This window comes from Cyclopterus lumpus, chromosome 23 (assembly GCF_009769545.1).
Source record: "Cyclopterus lumpus isolate fCycLum1 chromosome 23, fCycLum1.pri, whole genome shotgun sequence".
In the NCBI taxonomy this organism is placed as follows: Eukaryota; Metazoa; Chordata; class Actinopteri; order Perciformes; family Cyclopteridae; genus Cyclopterus; species Cyclopterus lumpus.
The window spans coordinates 8872568-8895130 of NC_046988.1; the positions used below are offsets into that span (position 1 = coordinate 8872568).

General features: G+C 39.0%; 3 protein-coding genes across 3 annotated transcripts; all 3 read right to left on the reverse strand.

Moving 5' to 3' along the window:
* Positions 1-8550: 8550 nt before the first annotated feature.
* Positions 8551-13446, reverse strand: ube2nb (ubiquitin-conjugating enzyme E2Nb). The gene is made up of 4 exons (XM_034525778.1): positions 13303-13446; positions 11580-11826; positions 11047-11187; positions 8551-10406 (listed from the first exon to the last, which is right to left on the reverse strand). Exons 1-4 carry the CDS (start codon positions 13330-13332, stop codon positions 10363-10365), a joined length of 462 nt encoding a protein of 153 aa, XP_034381669.1. The 5' UTR covers positions 13333-13446; the 3' UTR covers positions 8551-10362.
* Positions 13447-14572: 1126 nt separating this feature from the next.
* Positions 14573-16298, reverse strand: mrpl42 (mitochondrial ribosomal protein L42). The gene is made up of 5 exons (XM_034525779.1): positions 16184-16298; positions 15740-15797; positions 15398-15482; positions 14960-15123; positions 14573-14701 (listed from the first exon to the last, which is right to left on the reverse strand). The coding sequence occupies exons 1-5, from the start codon at positions 16260-16262 to the stop codon at positions 14656-14658; spliced, it is 432 nt and encodes a 143-aa protein (XP_034381670.1). The 5' UTR covers positions 16263-16298; the 3' UTR covers positions 14573-14655.
* A 589-nt stretch (positions 16299-16887) lies between these two features.
* On the reverse strand, positions 16888-22467 carry pwp1 (PWP1 homolog, endonuclein). The gene is made up of 15 exons (XM_034525776.1): positions 22253-22467; positions 21468-21526; positions 21163-21338; positions 20932-21017; positions 20640-20736; positions 20336-20446; positions 19965-20095; positions 19581-19651; positions 19131-19227; positions 18949-19010; positions 18718-18829; positions 18452-18542; positions 17963-18084; positions 17722-17827; positions 16888-17538 (listed from the first exon to the last, which is right to left on the reverse strand). The coding sequence occupies exons 1-15, from the start codon at positions 22316-22318 to the stop codon at positions 17441-17443; spliced, it is 1485 nt and encodes a 494-aa protein (XP_034381667.1). The 5' UTR covers positions 22319-22467; the 3' UTR covers positions 16888-17440.
* Between the last annotated feature and the right edge of the window lie 96 nt (positions 22468-22563).

Genomic DNA, 22563 nt, shown 5'->3' on the forward strand with positions numbered 1-22563 from the left:
AACAGAAGACACTTCTTCAGCCACAGTGGCAATGTTGTACCTGAAGGTATTGCCATAGCTGTCCTTTTGTTCTAGTCGTCCTTCCTTTCCTCCCATTGGAGGACAGTTTGTAGGCTCATGGTGACTCACGTGTTCTAGTTATATCAGCTCATTTCCTGTATGTTTTTTTATGTAACCAGAAGACATGATTTTTTCTGTGTGAGTACTTCTTAAAGTATGTTATTATATTCCGTAGCCTGTTTTTGGTGTTCTTTGGAGCATATTATTCGAATATATTGTGAGATAGAAAAACAAAAGAAATGGCCAATGGTCAAAGACTCAACCTGAAGAGGTTTCAAGGTGTTCCTTAACTAGTTTTGCAGAGGTAGGAGGCCCCTGAGACCCTGAAGCACCTTGCCTGGTAACCAATTTGGTGTTTGAATAATTACTTCTTTTAATCAGCAATACAGCTCTTATCCCCATGTTGGACAATATTGTATTGCATTAATGTTTGGCATTGGGCGAAGGCGGGGTTCACCTTGGAGAGGTCGCCAGTCCATCACAGGGCACATCTAGAGACAGACAACCAATCACCCTCACATTCACACCTACGGGCAATTTAGAGTACAATGAGCTGAGCTGCATGTCTTTGGATTGTGGGAGGAAGCCGGAGAACCCGGAGGGAACCCACGCTACCACGGGGAGAACATGCAAACTCCACCCAGACGGGGAACCGGACCCAGTGCTAGCCTTTTCTCATTTCTAAAAATGATCAGTTTAGAACAACTAAACCTTCATAATCATAGTATTCTATACAGTGAAAACTACTTAAAATGCATATCCTGCAAAAAGAAACTTCTGCTAACTTGATTAGAGTTATAAGGGTTTTCATTTGACAATTACAGTAAGTGCATTGCACAACCTCACATAGCTTTTTAACACTGCAGCAAAATCCTCCCTGTGTAGACGTTTATACGTCTCCGCAGCCGTCTCCCGTCTTTCCCTCATCCATTCCCTGAAGTACAGTGCTGTTTTATGAATGAGCTGTTATGCAAGAAAAGGTGACCTGTATGCAGACAGAAAGAGAGAGAGAGAGAGAGAGAGTACTGTATGGCTACAATTCATGTGACATCGTTGTGTGATGAATTACATGATTTGTTTTTGTTGTGGTTGTTTGCTGCTAAATAACAACGGCTGTGAATTAGGTCACATGTTTTAAATACGTGCTGTATTTGCACAGTGTAATCAACACTAAAGCTGGAGATTGACTCGTGTTTATCAAGATGTTCAAGGTATAATCACCATAAAGAGCTGATCATAACCAGCACCGACTCTGTGGTTATCCAAACTGTGCCCGACGATGTGACAGTGGGTCCAGGAAGTGGGGTTCATGTACATGTGAACATCTTTTACTCAAGTAAATCCACTTAAGCTTACAATGCCGCCCACAGCAAACGTTTCCCTCTCGATTGAGGCTGATTAAAAGTAAAGTATAACAGGTTCCTAACTAACTAAAGGATAAAACCTTTATAATTACAACTTGAGCTTAATGCTATACATTTTTTTAGCACGTTCACCATCTTAGTATAGCATGTTAGCATGCAGAAAATGTGCTAATTGTCAATAAACACAAATATTATGATTAGTTTTGCAATTATGTGGTCATAAACCAAATGAAAATGTATGGTTGTGCAATAGTTATTTTAGTCTGGTCCAAAGTAGCGGACTGACCGACTGATGTTCAATTCAATTCAATTTCAATTCAGTTTATTTTGTATAGCCCAATATCACAAATTACAAATTTGCCTCAGAGGGCTTTACAATCTGTACACATACGACATCGCTGTCCCAGGACCTCACATCGGATCAGGAAAAACTCCCCAAAAATAACCTTTCACAGGGAAAAAAGGGAAGAAACCTTCATCAGAGGAGGATCCCTCTCCCTGGATGGACAGATGCAATAGATGTCATGTGTACAGAATGAACAGCATTACAGTTACATAAACACATTACATGAATATGACAATGTATGAATGGAACTCCAATCCATGAAACAGAAGGAGGTATGTTGTCATCCCTAGTGTCAGCTTCTCAAATGTAACTTTTTGCTGATTGTCCAAGTTTTCTGTGAATAACTGTAGAATTTGGATTTTCAAACCAATGTTCTAACATGTTAAACACCAAACATTAAATTTTTCTTTGAAGATAATTGGCTGATCTGCAATTCTGTTGTACCCTTTTTCCTTTTAGCATTGGTTGTCGATGGCTTCCTGTGTAGCGAGCATGTTGTACATAATCTTCCTTAGCGGGGACATTGTGGCCTGGATGAACCGAAAATAAAATGGTGGTAAGAGATAAATACAATTGTTGTTGTAGGTTCAATATGGAGTATGATGATTTATGTTTGATTTATGTCTGTGTTTTTCTGTCCTCTGATTGTTCATATAGTTGGCTGTTATGTCATTTTTATTTATTTGTTGTTGTTTTCTGTTTTCTAGTAATATGTAATTTGTAAAAACTTAAAATATAATGATTGAAAGAAAGAAGATAATTGGGAGATTAATCAATGTTGATTCATAATACGACTGGACCAATGCCTAATAAGAAATGCAAATGTTGTGACTTCACAGGTTCACCCTTCATTAGCATTAGAAATGCAAAGGTCAGCACTTCCTCTGATTGAAAGATGACGTCTGTCCTCACAGTGTTGAAACATCAATGGACTAATATTTCACATTTAGTTTAACGTCGGGGGAGTCCGTGTTACCGATCCAGAGGAGCTGAAACGGGTTCTGTCAAATATCGCAACCTGGTGTCCCAATAACCTGCAAATGATCTCTAGTCTGTGTGGATTTAATCTCCATGGAAACCCACTCGAGTGCAAATAAGCCAAACAGACGAGATATATGGAACCCTGAGTACTAAAAATGATCTCTCAGCACACTGTTTCACAAGTTATTGATCAGCACCGTCATTACTGTAATCTATAAATGCAGTTTGTACTGTATGAGTCTCTATCGAGATCAGTATGTGATCAGGTTGGATTTAATTGTCCCTTTTAAGGGAGCTATTTGTTAGTAATCAATCACACAGATCTGAGTCCCTTAGGATGTTTGCTCTTGCCTCTTCAACTTGTAGATTCTTAACTACATACTGAGGTTTTTGTATGCCTATGGAGCCTGTGCCATCTTATAAATAATAATAGAATAAATCAGGAGATGAATGGAGGGAGGTGAGAGGAGAAAAGACGAGCAAATGAGACTCCTGAACGAGTCCTGATCTGGCAAGATGGAGATCAAAGGTATGAAGAAAGAGGGAGGAGTTTAAAAAAAAATAGTAAAATAACTTTTACAGTACATGCAGCTATTTAACTGTAAAAAGTTAGAGTTAACACTAAACCAAGAAAAAGGATAGAGTGGTAGCAGCGCAAGTGTCTCTTGTTTATATGTGACTGGGTGGATCGGACAGATCCTCCCCTTACATTTAGGGGCCTCTGCAAACACATAAAGGCGTGTACACAGACACACACACACACACACACACACACACACACACACACACACACACACACACACACACACACACACACACCCTTCTATCCCCTTTCTGCAGTGGATGTTATATATAGAGAGAGAGAGAGTGCGGGGAAGTGGAAAGATGGTCCAGGACAACCTGTTCTCACAGGAGCAGAAGAGGAATCCCAGCAGCCATCACTGCTTACACACACACACACTGACAATAATAGCATGCTGATGTTTTGGTGTCTTGTTCATTGTCTTAATTTAGCATGTTAGCATGCTAACATCTACCAATTAGTACTAAACATAATGAACAGCTGAGGCTGATAGGAATGTCAGGAGTTTCTATATTTTCGTAGGAACCCAAGTAGCTGATTGAATAGTTCCTAATCCATGCTAAAGATGTAGTCCTAACTGTTGCATTAATATCCTGTGTACCTCTGTAAAGCACACCACATCTGATATGACCTCTATGAATGAATTTGAGAGGACTCACATGGATTTGGGACAAACCACATCCAGAGATAACGAGATTAAACTGTTCAACAAAAACAATGTGAGTTAACACAATAGAATACTATTTCTAACTCCTAGCTCCCAAAAGTGTCTGAAAAGGCTCAGTCCTAATTTACATTTACAGCAAACTAAGCACAGCCTGCATTAATATTCCACTGCAGCCGTCTTGTATAATAGTTGTGCTAGAGAGCGTCCTAATCGCACTCTTGATAAGTTATATATACAGAATGAGACTGCAGTCGTTCCAGATAACTGATGTGGCCGGAAGAAAGGATTAATTTTGGTTGGTGGACTTTTGTTTTTGTTTCATCTTTATTGAGGTTCAATAAGGACGGTTATACAACAGCAGGAAGGTACAGGTGACTGCAGCCCCCCTCCTCTTCATCTGCAGTATAGGACAGAGGAGAGGAGATATACAAAGGAAGAGGGAAAGGAGGATGGAGAGAAAGCAAATTTGAGGGAAAGGAGAGGCTATTGGAAGGAGAAGGAAAATAGAAGAAGATGAGAGGAGGGAAAGGGAGTGAGGAGAGGAAGAAAGGAAATTAGAAGTGGAGAGTAAAGGGAAGCAAAAGGAAAACAAGAGTGGAAAAGGGAAAAGAGAGGAGAGAAGAAGGAGGAAAAGAAGATAGGGGTAGAGGAGAGACAAATGAGATGAATATGAGGGAAAGCGGGAGGAGAGGAAAGGAAGAGAGGAGAGGAGATGATAAGAGAGGGGGAAAGGAGAGGAGGTGAAGAAGGGTTGAATTTAGAGCAGACAAGAGAAGAGGAAAGGACAGGGAAGAAAGTTGATGGGAGGAAGGAAAAGGTGAAAGAGGTGAGGAAAGTAAAGAAAGACTAAAAGGGGGAGACAAGAGGGGAGAGGAAGGAGATAAATTAGAGGAGACGAGTAGACAAAAAGAGAGGGAACATACAATCATTTCAACAAGCTCTCCACACGCACCACAACTACCAACGCGGGTTTTAAAAAAGTGCAGATGAGGACGCCGCGTCAGTCAGAACAGGAAGCTTGTTGTCAACTGTCAGTCCAGCATCAGCAATGTGTGACGAGCATGTTCTCACCTGCTGTCAGCAATCAGAGACGACCCGACACAGGAGCAGGGCTATGTTTAGGATGCTGGCTCCACGTCATATGTGGCAGCGATCACTGGTTGTATACCGGTACATATTGTTATATACATGTTTAAACACTGTAAACGCATTATTATTTTCTTTGGCACAGCTCTTGTGCACTATTTGAACCGGTATTTCAAGTATATAAACCGTCTCAAAGCTGTGCTACAACTGTTGTTGTATGGGTTACAGTTACTATAATCTTCAAATAATACCAGACAAGAGTCAGAGAAAACGCTTGAAAAGAGCGGAAACAGAGACAAAAAAAAGGCAATTGCAATAAAAGGTAATAAATGGAAGCATATATTCTTAAAAATATTCTTAAAACGCTCTTCTTTCTTTTCTTTTCTTTTTTTTTACTGCATGTGTATTCCTTGCAATAGTCTACTTTAAAGGAATAGTTCAACATTTTGGGAAATGGCCTTTTGGCGGAGAGTTAGGAAAGATTAATACCACTTTCATATCTGTCCGTTTGATAGAAGGCTACAGCTAGCAGCCAGTTAGCTTAGCATATATACTTTAAGCAGGGGAAGCCGCAAGTCCGGTGTCCAAAGGTAACCAAATCTAACACACCTCTAAAGCTCACCAGTTAACACTATACATGGTTTATTTAATCCATACAAAACATATACAATGGGTTTTGTGCTGAACTACTGCCAGCGGAGACTCAGCCAAGTGACCATCTCATGCTTTATCATTGTCATTAAAGTGGACAAAAACAATCCATAAAATGTGATGTAAATGAAGTCAAACTATAAAAGTGGAGCCAACAGACTGAATGATTAACAACATTGTTATTATTATCAACCTGACAAGCCTTTTTTTTGCATCAGTAGTGACTGAAGTTTGAGCTCATATTTTTGAAATATGAAATGTGTGTATTTGCATAGAGTGACTCAATATCACTCGGATGGACAACATGAGAGAGACAACAGCCTCTGAGACTAGTTAATGTTTTGTCAGATATTTCAGATAGTGAGGGGAATCATTTCCTGTAATTCCACTCAAAGGCTGCATACCCGCTTGAATGAATCACTGTTGCCATATAAACCAGACCACGATCATAAAACAATGTGAAACCTTTGTTCCTGGTGAGGAAACATGTAGGATATAGGTGCCTCCTGTAGGAAGGTAAACACTATAGAACTATTGCCCAAGTGTATTGTGATTGGGATACTGCTTAGAGGATGTAATGTAAAGACCTCCAAGATGCATTAATGTAAACACTGAGGGAGAACCCATCCACTAACAGGTGTGAAGTTGTGCGATGCCGGTAAATGTGTTTTAGCACCATCTGGTGGAATTCGGTGGAAAAGAAAAGGGCACAATGTCCTTGCAATAGACCGTTTCACAGCAGATCTTGACGCGTCATAGAAGGAAACGCAGAAATGTGTATAACCCTGTGAATGTTGATTGTAAAATCCCCTCAACAGGTGGTTTTCAAAGTAAAATAGCCATATGCTATACATGTGGTGGTGCTTACAGTTTTTCTCGATTACTAAAACACAAAACCTGGTTCCTGTAGCACAAACACCCAAACCTTTTCGTCATTCCCAGAAGCACACACACATTTCCCATAACCAAAAACACAATTCACCTGTGTCCACACATGTCTCAATATTCAAAACACTTTCTGCAAAACCTTACACAAAAGTGACCAAATAAATCATTCTTTACACTACGTGTTCATTCAGCAAACACATGCTCTCAATATAATTAACTCAAGTTATCATAACATAAACTCAGAGACCACACCCTTCTCTAGGTGAAAACACTCAGCCTGAAAATTGTTAACACACCAATCAGAATTGGGGGTCAATAAATAGAGCTTAGAGGCATGCTCATGTCCTTTGGAACAATGGATCCCAACCATGCAGAGGTTGAGAGACAAGAAAGAGGAAGAGGAAGAGGAAGAGGCAGATGGAGATGGAGAGAGAGAGGCAGAGGCAGAGAGGACAGCAAAGACAAGTATTTTCTGATGAAATACTATGGCCTGACCCTGACCTGAGACAAGATCATGCTGATATTTATGCCGATGCTGATGAACCTGTATATGTGCTCAATCTGGAAGTGTGAATAAACCCTATTATTGACATTTTGGTGGCAGTGTGTTGAATTAATCCCTCCTGTGTGTAACAAACACTAATGTAGTCTGTGTTTTGACAGCGTGTGTGTATTGTCTGAGGGTAAAGACTGATTGGGACCCAGAAGTTAGATGTTTGGACTGTTTGGGTGTGACTTTTTTAAATTGTGTGTGAAGATTTGAAAAAAATGGTGAGTTGTTCCAGGAATTGTGTTTTAGCAATCGAGAAAAACTGTAAATGCAACACGTTGTGATTACATTTCAATCAGGTCTCCCTTTGCTTGCTTAACATTTAATCATATTATCTATCTTAGCTTCCATATTCCTACTATGAAAATGTGTCTGATGTGAAAAAAAGTCTGTTTATAAAAAATGATAAAATGTGAAAGGCCCAACTGGAGAGGGACAAAATGAACCCCAGTGTGTGGCTTTGATTCAGGCTATATACTTGATATATGAAAATATAAATAAATAAATAACAGCATGCACTGTTAAAGGTCAGTGCCTCTCTCGCGCAGATATGGACAGAACGTTCATCCTGCCATTAAAGTAATGTATGTGTTATCAGTGTGTCAGGTCCCCGGGATGCTTCACAACTTCATATCATCCCAGAAACCTACATCAGATTATGTGTGCTGCGAATTGAAATGTATCAAATGGTTCTGCCTTTTAAAAGCTGTCCCAGCAAATGGAAAGTAAATAAGATGTGTTAATTCCTACGAGGAACAGAAATGTATTAAGTTCATAGCTCATCCAACCTCTATGAATTAAGTCTTTCTTTAACACAAACTGCACATGAACCAAACTCTCCTTACTCACTCAGTTTATTTACAGAGTATTTGAAGAGCAGTTTATGTTCTGAAATGAATGAAGGAACTTTTTCCCCACCCTTCATCTTTACACATGGGAGCTGATTCATCAGAATTTGATCTCTCAATATTCTGATCGAGCTGCTTCTAAAAATCCAGTGAGTCCCTCGGGGAAACAATACATGAACCAGGTTGTAAGCTGTGCTCCGTCTTCCAGACTTGAGGAAATGCATCAGTTAGAAAAAGTTAGTTTGTTTTGGGTGAGGATGGGAAACAAAGAGATCTAAGCTAACGCCAAGCCTGCGAGAATTTAATAAAGCCCAATCAAAAACTACCGCTTCACAAAAATACCTTCACTACTACATTCCTCACTCAAATGAGCCCGATGTAGAAGCAATATGATCGTGGAGGGTCTCGGGTACGGGGTGAAGCCACCATCTATGGTTGTTGATCCCTAAAACTACTAATCCTTTTAAAAAAGGTGTCATGTGTGCAATTTTGAGGGAATCGAGGCAATAGAATATCTGTAACAGCCTTTAATCTTTAATACTTTTTTATTTGTAATATCATTTTTTTTGCCACCACAATGACCCAATCAATTCAATGCACTTGCATAATCATCACAGATCAGTATCATAGAAAGAGCAAAAGCAGGGGAGGCCAAGTCCGGAAAATCATGGTTGAAAGACAACTTTGATACCAACGACGACACCGTAAAAAAAAAAAAAAGCCTGAACTTTCCCTTTAAAGACAACTGGACGCCTCATCTCTCAAAAACACCCGAAAGAAAACTAGTTTGAATCGTCATGATATAAGTTTGGTTATGGTACATGCCTTTTTAATAAAGTAACACGGAAAATAAAATAGAGAAAAAGCAACATAGATAGCATGGACAGACAGTTAAAATAATAAAAAACAAAAACAGCTCAACAGCCTACATCCTTTAAAAAAAAGGGGCATTTTCAACACATTTTAGTAGTCCGTTACAACATGCATACCGATCATGTTCACCACAAACAGCTTGTGTCTTTCTACCTTTCTGAATGTGTTGGGAATGGCTTTTTTAAGCATGTGGAAGTAATCTGCTCACCCTCCCCAATGTGTCCGACTTTCACTGAAACCACAGACCGCTTGACGTAACATTACATGACATTAAATCATGAGATCTTGAATTAATAATTACACAATCCTCATCTAATGGGGCTCAAGCAGCTAATCACACGCTAATCTGTCTTTTCTATGAACCTAAGACTGAGATGAAAAGAGATAAAATTACATCCACTGGGGCCACAGATTCAAACTAGCCATGAACCAAACAAATGCTTTTAAATGTTAACTGTGGCTGTGTTCAGTACTGTGTATTCTCTACCGGCAAATTTAGCAGGTAAACAGCAATTGCCAGGGCGTCTTTACATATATATATATAAAAAAAAAAAAAAATGTTGGAATCAACCTCTCTGTTGTCTGTGGATGAAAACGTTTCAACTCAGCCCTCTCAGAGTCCTTCGTTTTTTTTGTTCAGTGTCCAATAGACGCTTTCTTTAAAATAAAACTCGATTGGCCCTGCCGTTACAGAAAGTGTCTTTGAAGGTTTACGAGTCAGTACTTCCCGTGTGGAGCCCTGGTCCAATTAAATAAACAAGATAGTCTCTGCTGTGCGATGAACATTTTGTAAAGAGTTTCCCCTCTGTGCTCAGTTATAAGTGCCCCGTGTGCTCTTGAGATGATGCTGAACTACAGCTAAATATTCAGTGTTGTGACGTGTTGGTATGCACAGACACGGGAGTGGAAATCCAACTAACCTTCTTGTTTGAATGTAAGGGCTATTTCCCAAAAAACTCTTCGCATTCCCTAAAAAGAGTAAAGGCAAACTTCACTCATATTTTCCATCTGCATACGAGTGGGAGACAGCTGTACACCAAGTGTTGAAAGAACAGAGCATGTCATCTCTCACAAAAGACGTACAGATGTGTTGACAAATAATGCATGTGTTAAAAGAAGAACAGCTTTAATGCATGTATATTCTGCAAACGTACCAGTATGCGCCTTGTTCAGGACAACATATTGCATGTTATTTTTAAGACTGTAGTTTGGGAGGGTGTCGTTCTCCGTCCATGCATTTAAATAGCAACACAGAAAAAAAAAAAGGCTAACACACACTTAACGCGCCTCAGAGAGGAAAATAAGTCACCCAGAGGTCTGCAGCAGTAAATCTTGTCATTTCTTTCAAATTGATTTGAACTCATCTTTTTTTTTCTTTTCTTTTTTTTGTGCCTGTTAAATTTGAATGTTGACAGAATAGGAGTACATTTTGTGGATCACATTCAGAAGCCTCGTCTCGGTTCTTCTATACTTCAGTGTTGCCCGCGTAGAGCCTGGTCCATGATCGGGCTGGAGAGGAGATAGAAAGACAAAATGGTGGTGAGGGTGTGAGGAGGATATGATGCAGGACTGTGGATAAGGGAAGTGTTGCAGAGTGTGCACAGACGATCAAACCGAAAGCAACTGACATGAACCGTATTTCTAAATACAAAACCAAAGCAATAAAGTCAATAAATTAGCCAATCGCAGAAAAGGAATTATAAAACATTTTAATGATCAATTTGTGGTTTAGAAAGTTTAGCAAGCAGACGTGGCAAAGTTCTGTTGGTTCAATGGAGACATCAACTCAGGATTAGATTCGGTATTCATTAATCCATCAATTATTTTCTTGAATTATTGAATAATTGCCTGGCCTGTACATTTAAGAAAATTGTTTTCCAAAGCCCAAGTTGACATATTCAGAATGCTTGTTTTGTTCCTCAAATGGTCAGGCCTCTCTGCTTCTTTAGCTTGGTCCTCCAAAACAGAGATCAGGTGACAAACAACTGGTCCAAACCACCAAGACCCTGACTGGGTTATTTCACGTGCATGAGAACACCACCAGATACATCTAAATCATACTGGCTATCTGTGCCCACCTGTAACAGTGGCAGTATAGTTCAGCACACGCTTTAATGAGTGTTGAAATAGAACATCAGCTAATCCTCACCTGTCTCAATGGCGTTGCTTTCATTTCTCTTCCACTGCTCTGCAACATCGTTTGCGAGGGGATCATCTGGATTGGGAGCACTTAATAACGCCTGGATAGATAGCAACACTGTGCGGATCTGCAGAGCTGGAGACCACTTATCTGGAAGAATGGAAGGTCAGAAAAATATGCAAAAAGAGAAATGGCTTTAAAAAAAAAAAAACAGGGACACATAAGGGTAATATGGCACAGGTATTAATGAGATTTGATATTTGCCAGCTTTCTATTTTTTATCTGAATATTCATCTCATCCACAAAACAAGTCAGTTTTTTACAGAACTGTCCAAATGTTCAATTACACAGTGCTACTTAAATGCAAATAGGTAATATGTTTAACTGCTATTAGCTTCCTGAGACTCATCCAAAACCTTCAATTGTGACTAACTGTTTATGACACTTTTTGGTGCCAACAAAACATGCAACTTTAAAATCATGCAATATGCAAAGTGTGGTTCCACCTAGATTTAAAATATATTACTATCATGTTTTCTTACCTTTCAAAATGTCTAAACATATTCTTCCCAGTTTGTCAACATTGGGGTGGTAGATTTTGGTCATGAATCGCACTTTGGGAGCTGCCATGGGATACTCTTCTGGAAGAAATAGTTCAAGTTTAAATGTGCCTCCTTCAAAAGGAGAGTCTTGAGGCCCTGCAATGATCACATGGAAGTAGCGTGCATTCCCTTCATCTGGCATTGCCGTGATCCCTGGAACAGGCTCTGCCATCAACCGCTGCGTCTCCTGAGTGTGGTCAGAATGAGAAACACATAACACTATTGGTGATATTTGTGAGTAGGCGCAGACTTTCAAGTATATAATGGATAAGGATGAACAATTTCACCCTGCTTTCTCTCTCTCTCTCTCTCTCTCTCTCGCTCTCTCTCACACACACGGCAATTCTGACACACTGTACCACTTACTTTAGTCAAAAAAACACAAACAGAACGTTGCATAACATTAAGCTCTTCCAATTCATCAAAATTAACTAATTTGTTATAGCCGTTCTTTAAAATGTGCATAAATTCCAAGAATCCAGAATACGTACTTCAAATTGCTTATTTTGTCAAATCCATACATGTTGTTTAAAATCAGAACTAAACCAGAAAATAGTGACATTTAGAAATTGTGCCTGTGAATTTCTAGCATTTGATTTAAATGGGTACATCATTATCCAAATAGTGGATTCATTGTCTGTCAATCAACTAATTGATTAATTGACTGACTGTTTCAGCTTCAAAGTTTTGTTTAAAGATCCATTTGATTTCAAGAAGTCAGTACGCAGATGATTACCGTTTGACTGGCGTGTAGGACTATACAATTTAGATCATCATTAGTGGAATTGGAGAAATCTGAGTTGCACTGCTAATGAATAAAAAATTGTGCAACACTAAGGGCCAATCAACAAAAATCAATAGGAAGTCGACCGTGTTTCAGATTACTGCATTTGGCAAAAGCAGGTGCACCAAAATATCTGCAGTCCACAGATCAACTGCGTTAATCGTGTAGTAAAGTCCGCACACGGGTTCGTTACGATTGGAAAACAAACTACAAGTGTCCTTAAAAGGAAGCTTGTGTCGTGTTTTCCACGAAGAAAAACCTGCTGAACCCGAGAAACAGCAGCTCGATGTGGCGGAGCAGGCGGATCGCGCCGGCAGACGGGGCCTGGCCTGCAGAAGTGGCGCTGAGGTTTGACGGAAGAGAACCGCAACAGGCCTTAAATGTATTCCCAGTTATCCAATCCAGTCTCCAATCACCAGAAGCAATGCGAACCATTTGCATAATCACGAGCGTTTCAATGTTTCGAGGCCACGGCGGCAGTGTTCACATCCTCCTCGCATGTGAACCAAACTAGCTTAGCCAACGAAGCGAATCCATTCAAATGGCGACTAGGGACAATATATCCGAATGTGTTGATCGATACTACGAATTAGCAACATCGTGGTGTGGAGGCTATAAATTAAGCACTCAAACTAATGTACTCGAGCACAAATGAAACCACAGTTTGAACGGAAGTGGCAAACAAAACACTGCCAGCCGCGGACCAGCGAGCTAGCTCGACTACTAGCGAGAGACGAGCTAAGTGTGCTAGTCGCGCTAACGTCAGGCGTCGCGTTGGATTGCAGTGAATCTTCGTCCATATTCTCACCAAACGAACCAAACAATACCAAACACACGGCGTTCATTTGAGATATACACAATATTTGGTGTAAAGTGTACCTTTATAATCCTACGAGGCAAACCGCTCATCTTGTGTTAGCTATTATATTTTTAGCCGTAGACTCGCCTTCTCTTCAGGTTGGATGGACTGCGCTGGCGGGGCGGGGCCAGATAACTCTCTCTTCCGGTAGCTTTAGATGACGTAAGGAAATATGCTGGTGTGCAAGATTGTATACAAAATGTTACTTCTCGATTTCAGCTGTTACTGGCAACATTATAAACTCATTTTAAAGCATCTAGTTCACAAATTGCATTTTTTTTTAAAGAAAGCATGTGTTTTAATCTTTTCTTTACACAACACAATATTGTGGTATTGCAGTACAGTGTAATCTGCCTTTATTGCATTTTTTCCCGTTTTGCTGGTCTCTTCCTTTTAGTTTTATATTTCCTGTTATACAATTGTATTATATCTTCGATTCATGCCGTTTCAACTCTTTTGTTGTGATACACATAATGAACATGTATATTGAAAACTGTCTAAATAAAAATGAACAGCCGAGTTGCAAAATCCATAATAATACTATTAGTTAATAGTATATTAATAATATATTAGTTTTAAGCGATGACAATGTGCTCTTTCTCATGGTCCTTTAAAATAGAAGGTGAAAGACTAATGCTAAATTATATGATTTCTGTGGGTCAGAACAAGCTTTTAATTAAAACACTTGCAAGTATGGGTACAGCATGAGAAGGTCCATCCGTGCAGCACATAAAGGCTTTGTGCTACATTCCTTTTTTAGGGACCACACTTGTAAATTACACCAGCTTTTGTCTGTAACTGTTCATTTGTAGATACATCTTTTGTTGTTTTCTTTCATTTTATTGTTGTTGTGGTGTGCAAGACAATCCCCAAGGTATGCCAGACTCACAGTCTACAGTAAGTTTTTTCTTGCAGGCACAGAATGACAGTAGATATAAATACATCTTAAAGCTTAGCAAAGTCTGTGTATATTCTGGGATACTAGAGTAGAGTACAAAAATCCTAAGGATGCACCACTGACCATTTGATCACTGATGTATATAATATCCCTCTTGTTTTGCATACAAATATGAGAATCAAAACTACTTTTACTCCCTAGATATAATCTGTTAACTAGGAACATGCTTTAAAGGTATACTAGTGCCAGTCCATTAGGTTTATATTCACAGTAGTAGTTATAAAAAGCACCTAAAATCTAGGGCAGTAAATATATACAGTATCACAGTAGAGTACACAATTTGAGCCTTATCGTTTCATTGTAACAGCACTGACTTGAAAACTCATGACAACTTATGTAAATATTCAATATTTATTATACATCATTGTGACAATAACACAAACATAATATGCAGTTTTGTTACTTTGGCCTTCCACTATCTGTCCTTTGGGGGATCCTTCTTCCTGCGTCTCTGGTGATACCTGTGAACCGTGACACAGAAGGAAATTCATTTTGACCGATATATTTTCTTTCAGCTCCTATACTCTGCTTCAGTTATAGACTGCAGTTATATATACACATATTGTGCAGTGGAAGAACCCCCACATAAAGGACTTTAAGAAGCCTATAAGAAGTGTCATTATCAAAGTTGGCAAATGAATTAGTCCTGATAGGCCAGCACATCCACGTTGAGGCAGATAAATACATGATCATTTAATGATGGTTATGTGTGTACTTACTGTCCTACTGGATACCACCGATGTTTGGTAGTGAAAAACATCTTGCTTAGCTCCTCTATAGTGGGCCCTTTTCTGTCCTTCAGCACCTCCTTGCTGAGGTGGGCCTTTAAAATCTGGTCGTGGGTCTCAACAGAGTTGGTCAGGGGGTCTGGCCGATCTATAGGCTGCAAAGATTTACTGTCATGAGCAAGGTTCCCTGTTCCATAATTATACATTTATTTCCAGCAATCCTAAAACAATTTTCATAATTTTTTTTTTACCGATTACTGATCATTTTGTATCTCTGACAGCAGTATGCAGTCATGTTTGCAACACTTGAAATTTGTTTGCAGTTTTTCAAATAAGGAGTTAAAAGGGGTCCAATCTAACTTAACACGTCTTCACTAAGAAGTCTCTCTAACACATTTATATTCATGAGGCTAGAAAGCGCTCTCTTACCTGGGTAAGCTCATAGGGAACGTCGACAGTGGGATGGTAGCACACTATGGTGCTCCCATCTGAAGTCACACCGATTTCCACATTACTAAATCCAAGAAAACTAGAGGTTATTATCCTAATCACAATATCTTTTTAAAAAAAATTATCATTTGAAATGTACATTATTATTCTTACAGTTTTAAATCTTTACAAAATGCTTCCATGACTACTTTATTCTTTTAGTTTGCCTCGAATTCAGTGTATTAAAGTTAATGAACAAAGGTGTTTTCTTTAAATGTAACATGTATTCATTAAATTGTCGTATCAGAACGTTTTATACAAACTGTTAACTTCTTAACATACCAGTTAGGGACATCAGGTAAAGGACCACTGGACTTCAGTCGCATTGGCACCACACATGCTGCAACATAAATTAAAGATGAGACACAGATACTAACTTATGCATAATACATACTGAACAGGACTTATCAACCTCTTAGCTAGAAATCAAATACCACATTAGGAAGCTTGAACCCCCAGACCACCGTTAATGTTTTCTATATGATCTTAACACAGATTAAGTGCCAATACGTTACAATACCTTATTTACATTGCTCACGATTTTAAAACTTGATTTACAGTAAACACGTTAAGTGATGGCCCGATCCAAGTGTTTACCTACTTAACATATTTTCAAGGTTAGCCTGTTAGCTTTTAATCCCACCACCGATACGCTAACCGGTAAAAACTGTCAATTAATACGACCTCCAACAAATTCCTTGTTCATCAGACAGCAACATAACTTACTTTGCACATGTCGTAGTTGGGTACCTCTAGGAAGTCGCGTTAAGAGACTTTGTAGCTTGCACAAATGACCCGAAGCCATGCTTAGCTCGGCGGAGTTATTGTCTGGTGTGCATCACTAAAATAGTTCCGTCTAAGCGCTCAGCCTCATTCAGCTTTGGTTCCACTTCGCGAATACCAGTGATACAAAAAGGAATTATGTGCAGCATACGCTTGGAAAAATTGAATTGACATTTTGTGTATCATATTTGTAAACTTTATTTAATCGAAACATATTCAAGAGTTTTGTCCTCTCCTATTTGGCAGAGCTGGATTACATGTATATTAAGGCAGTCATGTGTCCTCTGAAATAGTTTGAGAGCAGAAAGGGAACATATACCCACCCAACCAGTGGGATTCAAAGAGATTACTTTACATGTATTACATAAATAATTAATTGTATTAATTCAATTACTGTTTCTGATTGTTATGTAGGGAAAACAATACCAAAAGGGTTAAGATCGTCATGCTCTCTAAGAAACAGACTCCAAAATGCCACGACAAACAATAAATCTAAAAAGATGGCGTAGTATCTGCAACTCTAAACTCAACTTTATCAATTTGACCTCAAGTTTGATCCATTTCAGACAGAAATATCATGTATGCTTTGCATCATTCATTTTGACAGTGAAGACCATCTGAGGGTGACAGATTACAAAGAACAAGGTTTACACATTGTATAAACTGTATTTATTTACTGAATACACATCACTTTAATGAGTATTTTTTTTTTTCTTTTTCTTTGGCCAAATTTGAGTACATAGGCTTCTTTTAATATTTAATTTCACCATTCATTATTAGCAAGAAACCCAGGTATGTAATGTTAATGACACAATTTTAATGTAAAAATAGTTTTAGTAGCATATATATTTGTAAATGTACAAAGAAAGGACATGTTTTCAGTTTGCCTAACAATTCAAATATTTGAATAACTGCTTCGAAATAAAAATTATTTGTAACTTATATGAATACAAAAAAAGCGTGTCTCTTCTTTTCTTAACACAACTTCAAGTGTGCAAGCTGCTGCTGCTGCTGTTGTTGTTACTTGTGCCGAGAGACAAGCCAAACAAGTTTTTCAGGTACTGTATGTTAGGTCCAGTATTTAGGTCAAATGCTTCAGATATGCACTCTTTGTTTATTTAAATCCTTTTGCCATGAACTACTGCACTATGGAGGAACACAGCAACATTAGTTTATTCATGTTTTCAGGTTGTTGATGCGTCATTTAGAAACTTCCATCTCTGCCGTGGCCCCAGTGCCGGACACCTGTGATCCTGTGTTTGGCACCAAGCGCTCTCGGCTGCCGAACACCTCAGCCACTGGAGGGAAACATCACAATAACACGAGCTTCAGCAATTTAACAATTGACTCCATAAATAAAAGTCAGTGGTGGACTGTGTGAAGACAGTTATTTAACATTTAGTATGATTGGATTGAACAGCATTCATTTTGTGATGTTTAAGTGCGTGATGTAAAGAAAAAAAGAAGGAAAGAAACCATACCTGCTGCAACATCACTTATATCCCAAACCCGCAAGCCATCCCTCTGTCCCCCGAAGGCATAGACGAAGGGCAGATCAGGGCAACATGACGCACAGAACAGTACACCCTGTTAACAGGACAGGGAACCAAGTTGTTATAACTCCTTTAACAACCACAAACTTCATTTCTTTGACATTGCAACATACTTATACAATGGAATGGAAGATTCGGAGATGTACATGCTGCATCTGTAACTTCTTACCATTTTCATGTCTCGTGAGTGCACCAGGTTGGGCTTATTGCCCAAAATGTCCCAAATCTTAACGTGCTTGTCAGCTGATGAGGTGACCAGGCATCCTTTGATCTGGCTGCTGAGGTTCAAACCTGCAGATGTGTTGAGATTATATTTTTCATTGTACAGTAAATGTCACTTTAAAATAATTGAATTTCTCCATGAAGCAAAAGCTAGAACCAAAGTATGGGAAAGGTGCCGCGTAGTTGTCCATCAACATTCTTTACAGAAGGAAACATATTTAAGATTTCACTGACAATTCCCTCACACTCATGTAAGGGGAAGGGCCCCTGCTGGCTGCATTGGGTGTTGCTCACAGTGCTCATCAAAATGTCCTTCATAAATGACTAACTGCCTCAACACACACCGCAGAACAACAAGTGCCGAATCATTTGTGCCATTTAAATCATGGCTATACTCCACCGATACAACATTTCTACTTCCACTTCCACTTCCTACCTGACACTTCCTCGTCGTGAGCCCTCAGTGTGAAAACAGGTTTATCTGAGCGTGCGTCCAGACAGTAGATGAATCCATCCTCTGTGCTGGCCTGAAACACAACCAGTCAAGTTAAACACTGAGCTTGTGAAAGAAATAGAACAAAGAGGAATACACACGGTTTATTGCACAATGACCATAAAGCATGTTTATAATTAATATTTGCAACCTTTAAAAGTTTTAAAAAGCATCTTAAAAAGATTCAAACAATAAATATGAGCATCTACCAGGAAGTTCCACGGTGAAAAGTGGTCCCAGGTCAGACGCTCCACTTGACCACTAAACCGCCAGGTCCGATTGCTGTTGTCTGGACTGCGGCAGTCATACAGGACAGCTGTCCTGAAAAGAAACATTTTTGTGTATCAAACTCACTGTGAATGTAAATCTTTGTTAACAAAATCGGTTTATTTTCTTTCACCTCAGACTATAAACTAATGACAATCCGAGATTACACTTACTTGTCGTATGATCCTGATATCAAAGTCTGTGCTTCAAATGGGTGGAATGATACCGTCTGAACCTGAAAGATTAAAACAAAAACAAAAAGATTTTCCCAGAAGCTTAAGCCTGCAAATTCTGATAAAACACCAACAACACATTTTAAATGACATCCAGCTTAATACTTGTTCTCATTACTCACCTTGTCAGTGTGCCTGTGCAGAGTGGTGGCTGGTTTGCCTTGAGTAAGATCCCACAAGATAACCGTGTCATCTGCTGATCCACTGGCCAACACATTTCTAAGAGAAGGACAAATTGTTTTACGGTAATAGAATGATGAGATGCATGAGTGTACACATGAGAGTGTACGTGTACGTGTACAAATACACACACACACACACACACACGCACACACACCAGTGGTCCCGTCAACAGAGAGATGTGACAAGTAATCAATGAGAGTCGATCAGGTTTATTTATCTCCGTTGCCAGTACCCGCAGACAGTGGAATCCTTGTCAAGTTTTCGGTTGCAAAGCAATTAAGATAAGGAAATATGTTTAACTCTGCACATTTGACTGCCATTAGGTGCATTTTTGGATTACCCTTTTTCCAGTGCAATAAAAATATATATACCAGCCTTAAAATACTGACCTGATCAGTTTGTTCCAGGATAAGTCCAGCACTGCATCTGTGTGACCCTCAACCGGCTCTGCTGCTGCCCCCTGGCATCAACGAGAACAGACAGCATTGTGTTAATGATATATAACAATGCAGGAAATAACATTACAACAATAATCCTGTACATTTCCCCACCGCGGGACTAATAAAGGATTATCTTACCTAATAATGCAGGGGAGCAAGACAAACAAGTCTACTATTAATGGGTGTCAAAAATAAAAACATTCTTAAAAATAAGGCCTGAAAATCATTTAATTTCCAAAAAAAAGTAAAGACTTAGTTTTTTACCACAAATTAAATAAATGAACGTGACCCAATTCTTATCATACAGATGCTTGTTCAAGACCAGGTTTGTACCTTCTTGCTCTTTTTCTTCTTCTTGGATGCCTTTTTACTCCCTAAGGAAAAGACTGGCTCCAGACAGTCCACCACATCCAGGTCCCACACATCTATCTTAGGAGTCATGTTTCCCACTGCAGCATAGTTTCCTGTGATAAGGACACAGAGCATGGCAAGATAAGCACACTGGCACATGCATATTAAATATATACAATTACATTCTTCTTAGTTTTAGGTTAGTTTAAGATTAAATATGATGCTGAGAACTATTTGTTGAAAGTCCTTACTGTCAAGTAAATGTCGATTAAAAGTTAATACAAACTGAGGCTGGTTTGGAGAGGTTCAGGATTTTTGTAAAGGTTCGTTAGAGCAAAGTTGAATTTTCTTACCAGGCTTTTCTCCAGGATTGGGGTCAAAGTTCAGCCACTCCACACAGAGTGGGTAAGCTGGTAGCAGAATATCATGATGAACGTACAGAGAGTCCTCCTCTGCGTTATAAACTGGAAAGCAACATATCAAGTATTTAATATAGATATAGATCTAAAATAAAAGGTTTACAACACATGTTTGATTATTAATGTTACAATGTACATGTGTTATGCATTTAGCTTATATTCTAAGCTAGAACAACAGTATCCAAACAAAAGAAGATATGTTCCCACATCTTGTCATGTCATTTATTAAGATATTTACCATGGATCTCCAGATTGCAGCAGTCCTTCTCTGCCCTGCCTGTAAGGATGAGATTGTCACTGGGCTTGATTTGGAAGTCTTCTCGCTCATATTGGTCCTTGAGGGAAGAACAGAGACAGACAACTTTGACAAAATACAATGAGTATCACAATGATTTCCACTTAAGTTCACAGCAAGAACAGGGCATCTACAATGTTCCAAATTACTTTTGTGCAATGATATTAAGCTTTCGATAATACTTGAAGTGGGACTATACTGAATCTGAATTCATGTGATCATTGAGTGCACTTACTGTGTCTTTGAGGGTGATGTAAGGATCCTCCTCATTAGAGCTGAACACTGTAAGCCCAGCCAGACTGTCGCCGAGACTTGCGGTCACTAAATTGAGAACAAACCAACAGCAGACATACAGTCAGACTCTCAGCTGCGCTTAAAAAGAAGTGGACAGACAGACTGAGCAGAAATTAGTCTGACTGTACACACACACACACACACTGTACATAAACACCTCCCCACTCCCCACCTGTATCCTCTTCATCATATCTATCCAGGCCATACTCTGCCAGCTCGTCATCTTCCTCCTTCACATCTTCATCGTCATCCTCTGGAACTCCAGCAACGTCTGTTGTATTACCATCAGGATTCTCCTCACAGGCTATACCTTCATCATCATCTTCATCTTCCTCGGCTGCCAGTTCACTGATTTAGGAGAGTATATTAAATTCAAACAAACAAAACACACAAACAAAAAAACATGGCACAGGTAATGCTTACACTCACATTTGGACAATAGATCACTGCAGTAATGTGTGTTGTATTCCAACATACCCCAGTTCCTGTTTTGCATCAGTAATGATGCGCTGTAGCTCCTCTTGGCTCAACTCAACCTGAAATAGAATTTAAAAAACAAGTTGATAAGCTCATGTGTCTCAAGATATTATCAGATGCAATATAAGTGAGATCTTTCGTTAACATTTTTGGTTGAAACCTTAAATAAACCCGATAAGTACACATTTTAAAAAATTGTTAGAACAAAAACAATGACTTTTTAATGTATATTTGGAAAGGCTTCAATTTAATAAGTAACCTGTTGCTGCTGCTTGTACCTGTGGAGAAATAATGCATTGACCTAGTTTTAAGACATTAAGATTTCCAAAAGGACCTGAAAGCCACCCAGTTAAAAAGTCTATAAATGCATCAACTTGGCCTATATACGCCTTCAGTGCATTGTAATGACTAGAACCTGTTACGTCGTTACTACACGTTTGTAACATATATCTTATCACTTCTTTTAACCACATGTAGCATTGACTAACCGAGGGTAGTTTAAATTATATTATAATGTAAAATGATCCTTGCACGGTTACTAATTAACATTACACACAATAAGTGTTCGTTACATTATGTATTACATGATATGACAGGTTGTTTTGAAAGTATCGAGTGACACATTATCTTTAAAGCCACCTAGAAATATAAATAACAGCCAAAAGGCTTAGAATATTGGTCATTTAAATTAGCATGGTAGCATTTAATGTACCTTCTGCCATGTTGACAAATTAGCCGCCTGTCGGCTAACAGTAGCTAACTAGCTGAACATGTTAGCTACTTACTTTGTCTGGCGTCTCTTTGGAAACGCCTCTCGCAACCCATCCGACACACGTGATCTGGGCACTCATTTCGGAGGAGCCGTGGGGTCTATCGATCAAAAACAATACAATATACACACATGTACCGGTTGTCAAAATTGTTTCAGCTCAGGCACGCAAACAGTGAGCGTACATGTGAGTTAAAAAAGGGTCCTGTGTCGCTTGTAGATGGCGTCTACAGAGAGTTGGAAAATATGCCTGATCAAAAATGTAGAACCCTCCCCCGTTACAGTGCTGCTTTAATGAAAGATATTTTTTAATATTGTAAAATGTTT

Coding starts and splice junctions, on each gene's coding strand:
- ube2nb (XM_034525778.1), bottom strand. CDS start 13,332: ATGAGCGGTTTGCCTCGTAGGATTATAAAG. Junction 11,827..13,302: donor TGCCTCGTAGGATTATAAAG/GTACACTTTACA, acceptor GACCACACTCAG/GAGACGCAGCGGTTGATGGC. Junction 10,407..11,046: donor AAGCAACGCCATTGAGACAG/GTGAGGATTAGC, acceptor TCTCCTCTCCAG/CCCGATCATGGACCAGGCTC.
- mrpl42 (XM_034525779.1), bottom strand. CDS start 16,262: ATGGCTTCGGGTCATTTGTGCAAGCTACAAAGTCTCTTAACGCGACTT. Junction 15,798..16,183: donor CCAACTACGACATGTGCAAA/GTAAGTTATGTT, acceptor TTTATGTTGCAG/CATGTGTGGTGCCAATGCGA. Junction 15,124..15,397: donor TTCCCTATGAGCTTACCCAG/GTAAGAGAGCGC, acceptor AAATCTTTGCAG/CCTATAGATCGGCCAGACCC.
- pwp1 (XM_034525776.1), bottom strand. CDS start 22,318: ATGAGTGCCCAGATCACGTGTGTCGGATGGGTTGCGAGAGGCGTTTCC. Junction 21,339..21,467: donor GATGCAAAACAGGAACTGGG/GTATGTTGGAAT, acceptor CTCCTAAATCAG/TGAACTGGCAGCCGAGGAAG. Junction 18,543..18,717: donor TTTCACCGTGGAACTTCCTG/GTAGATGCTCAT, acceptor GTTGTGTTTCAG/GCCAGCACAGAGGATGGATT.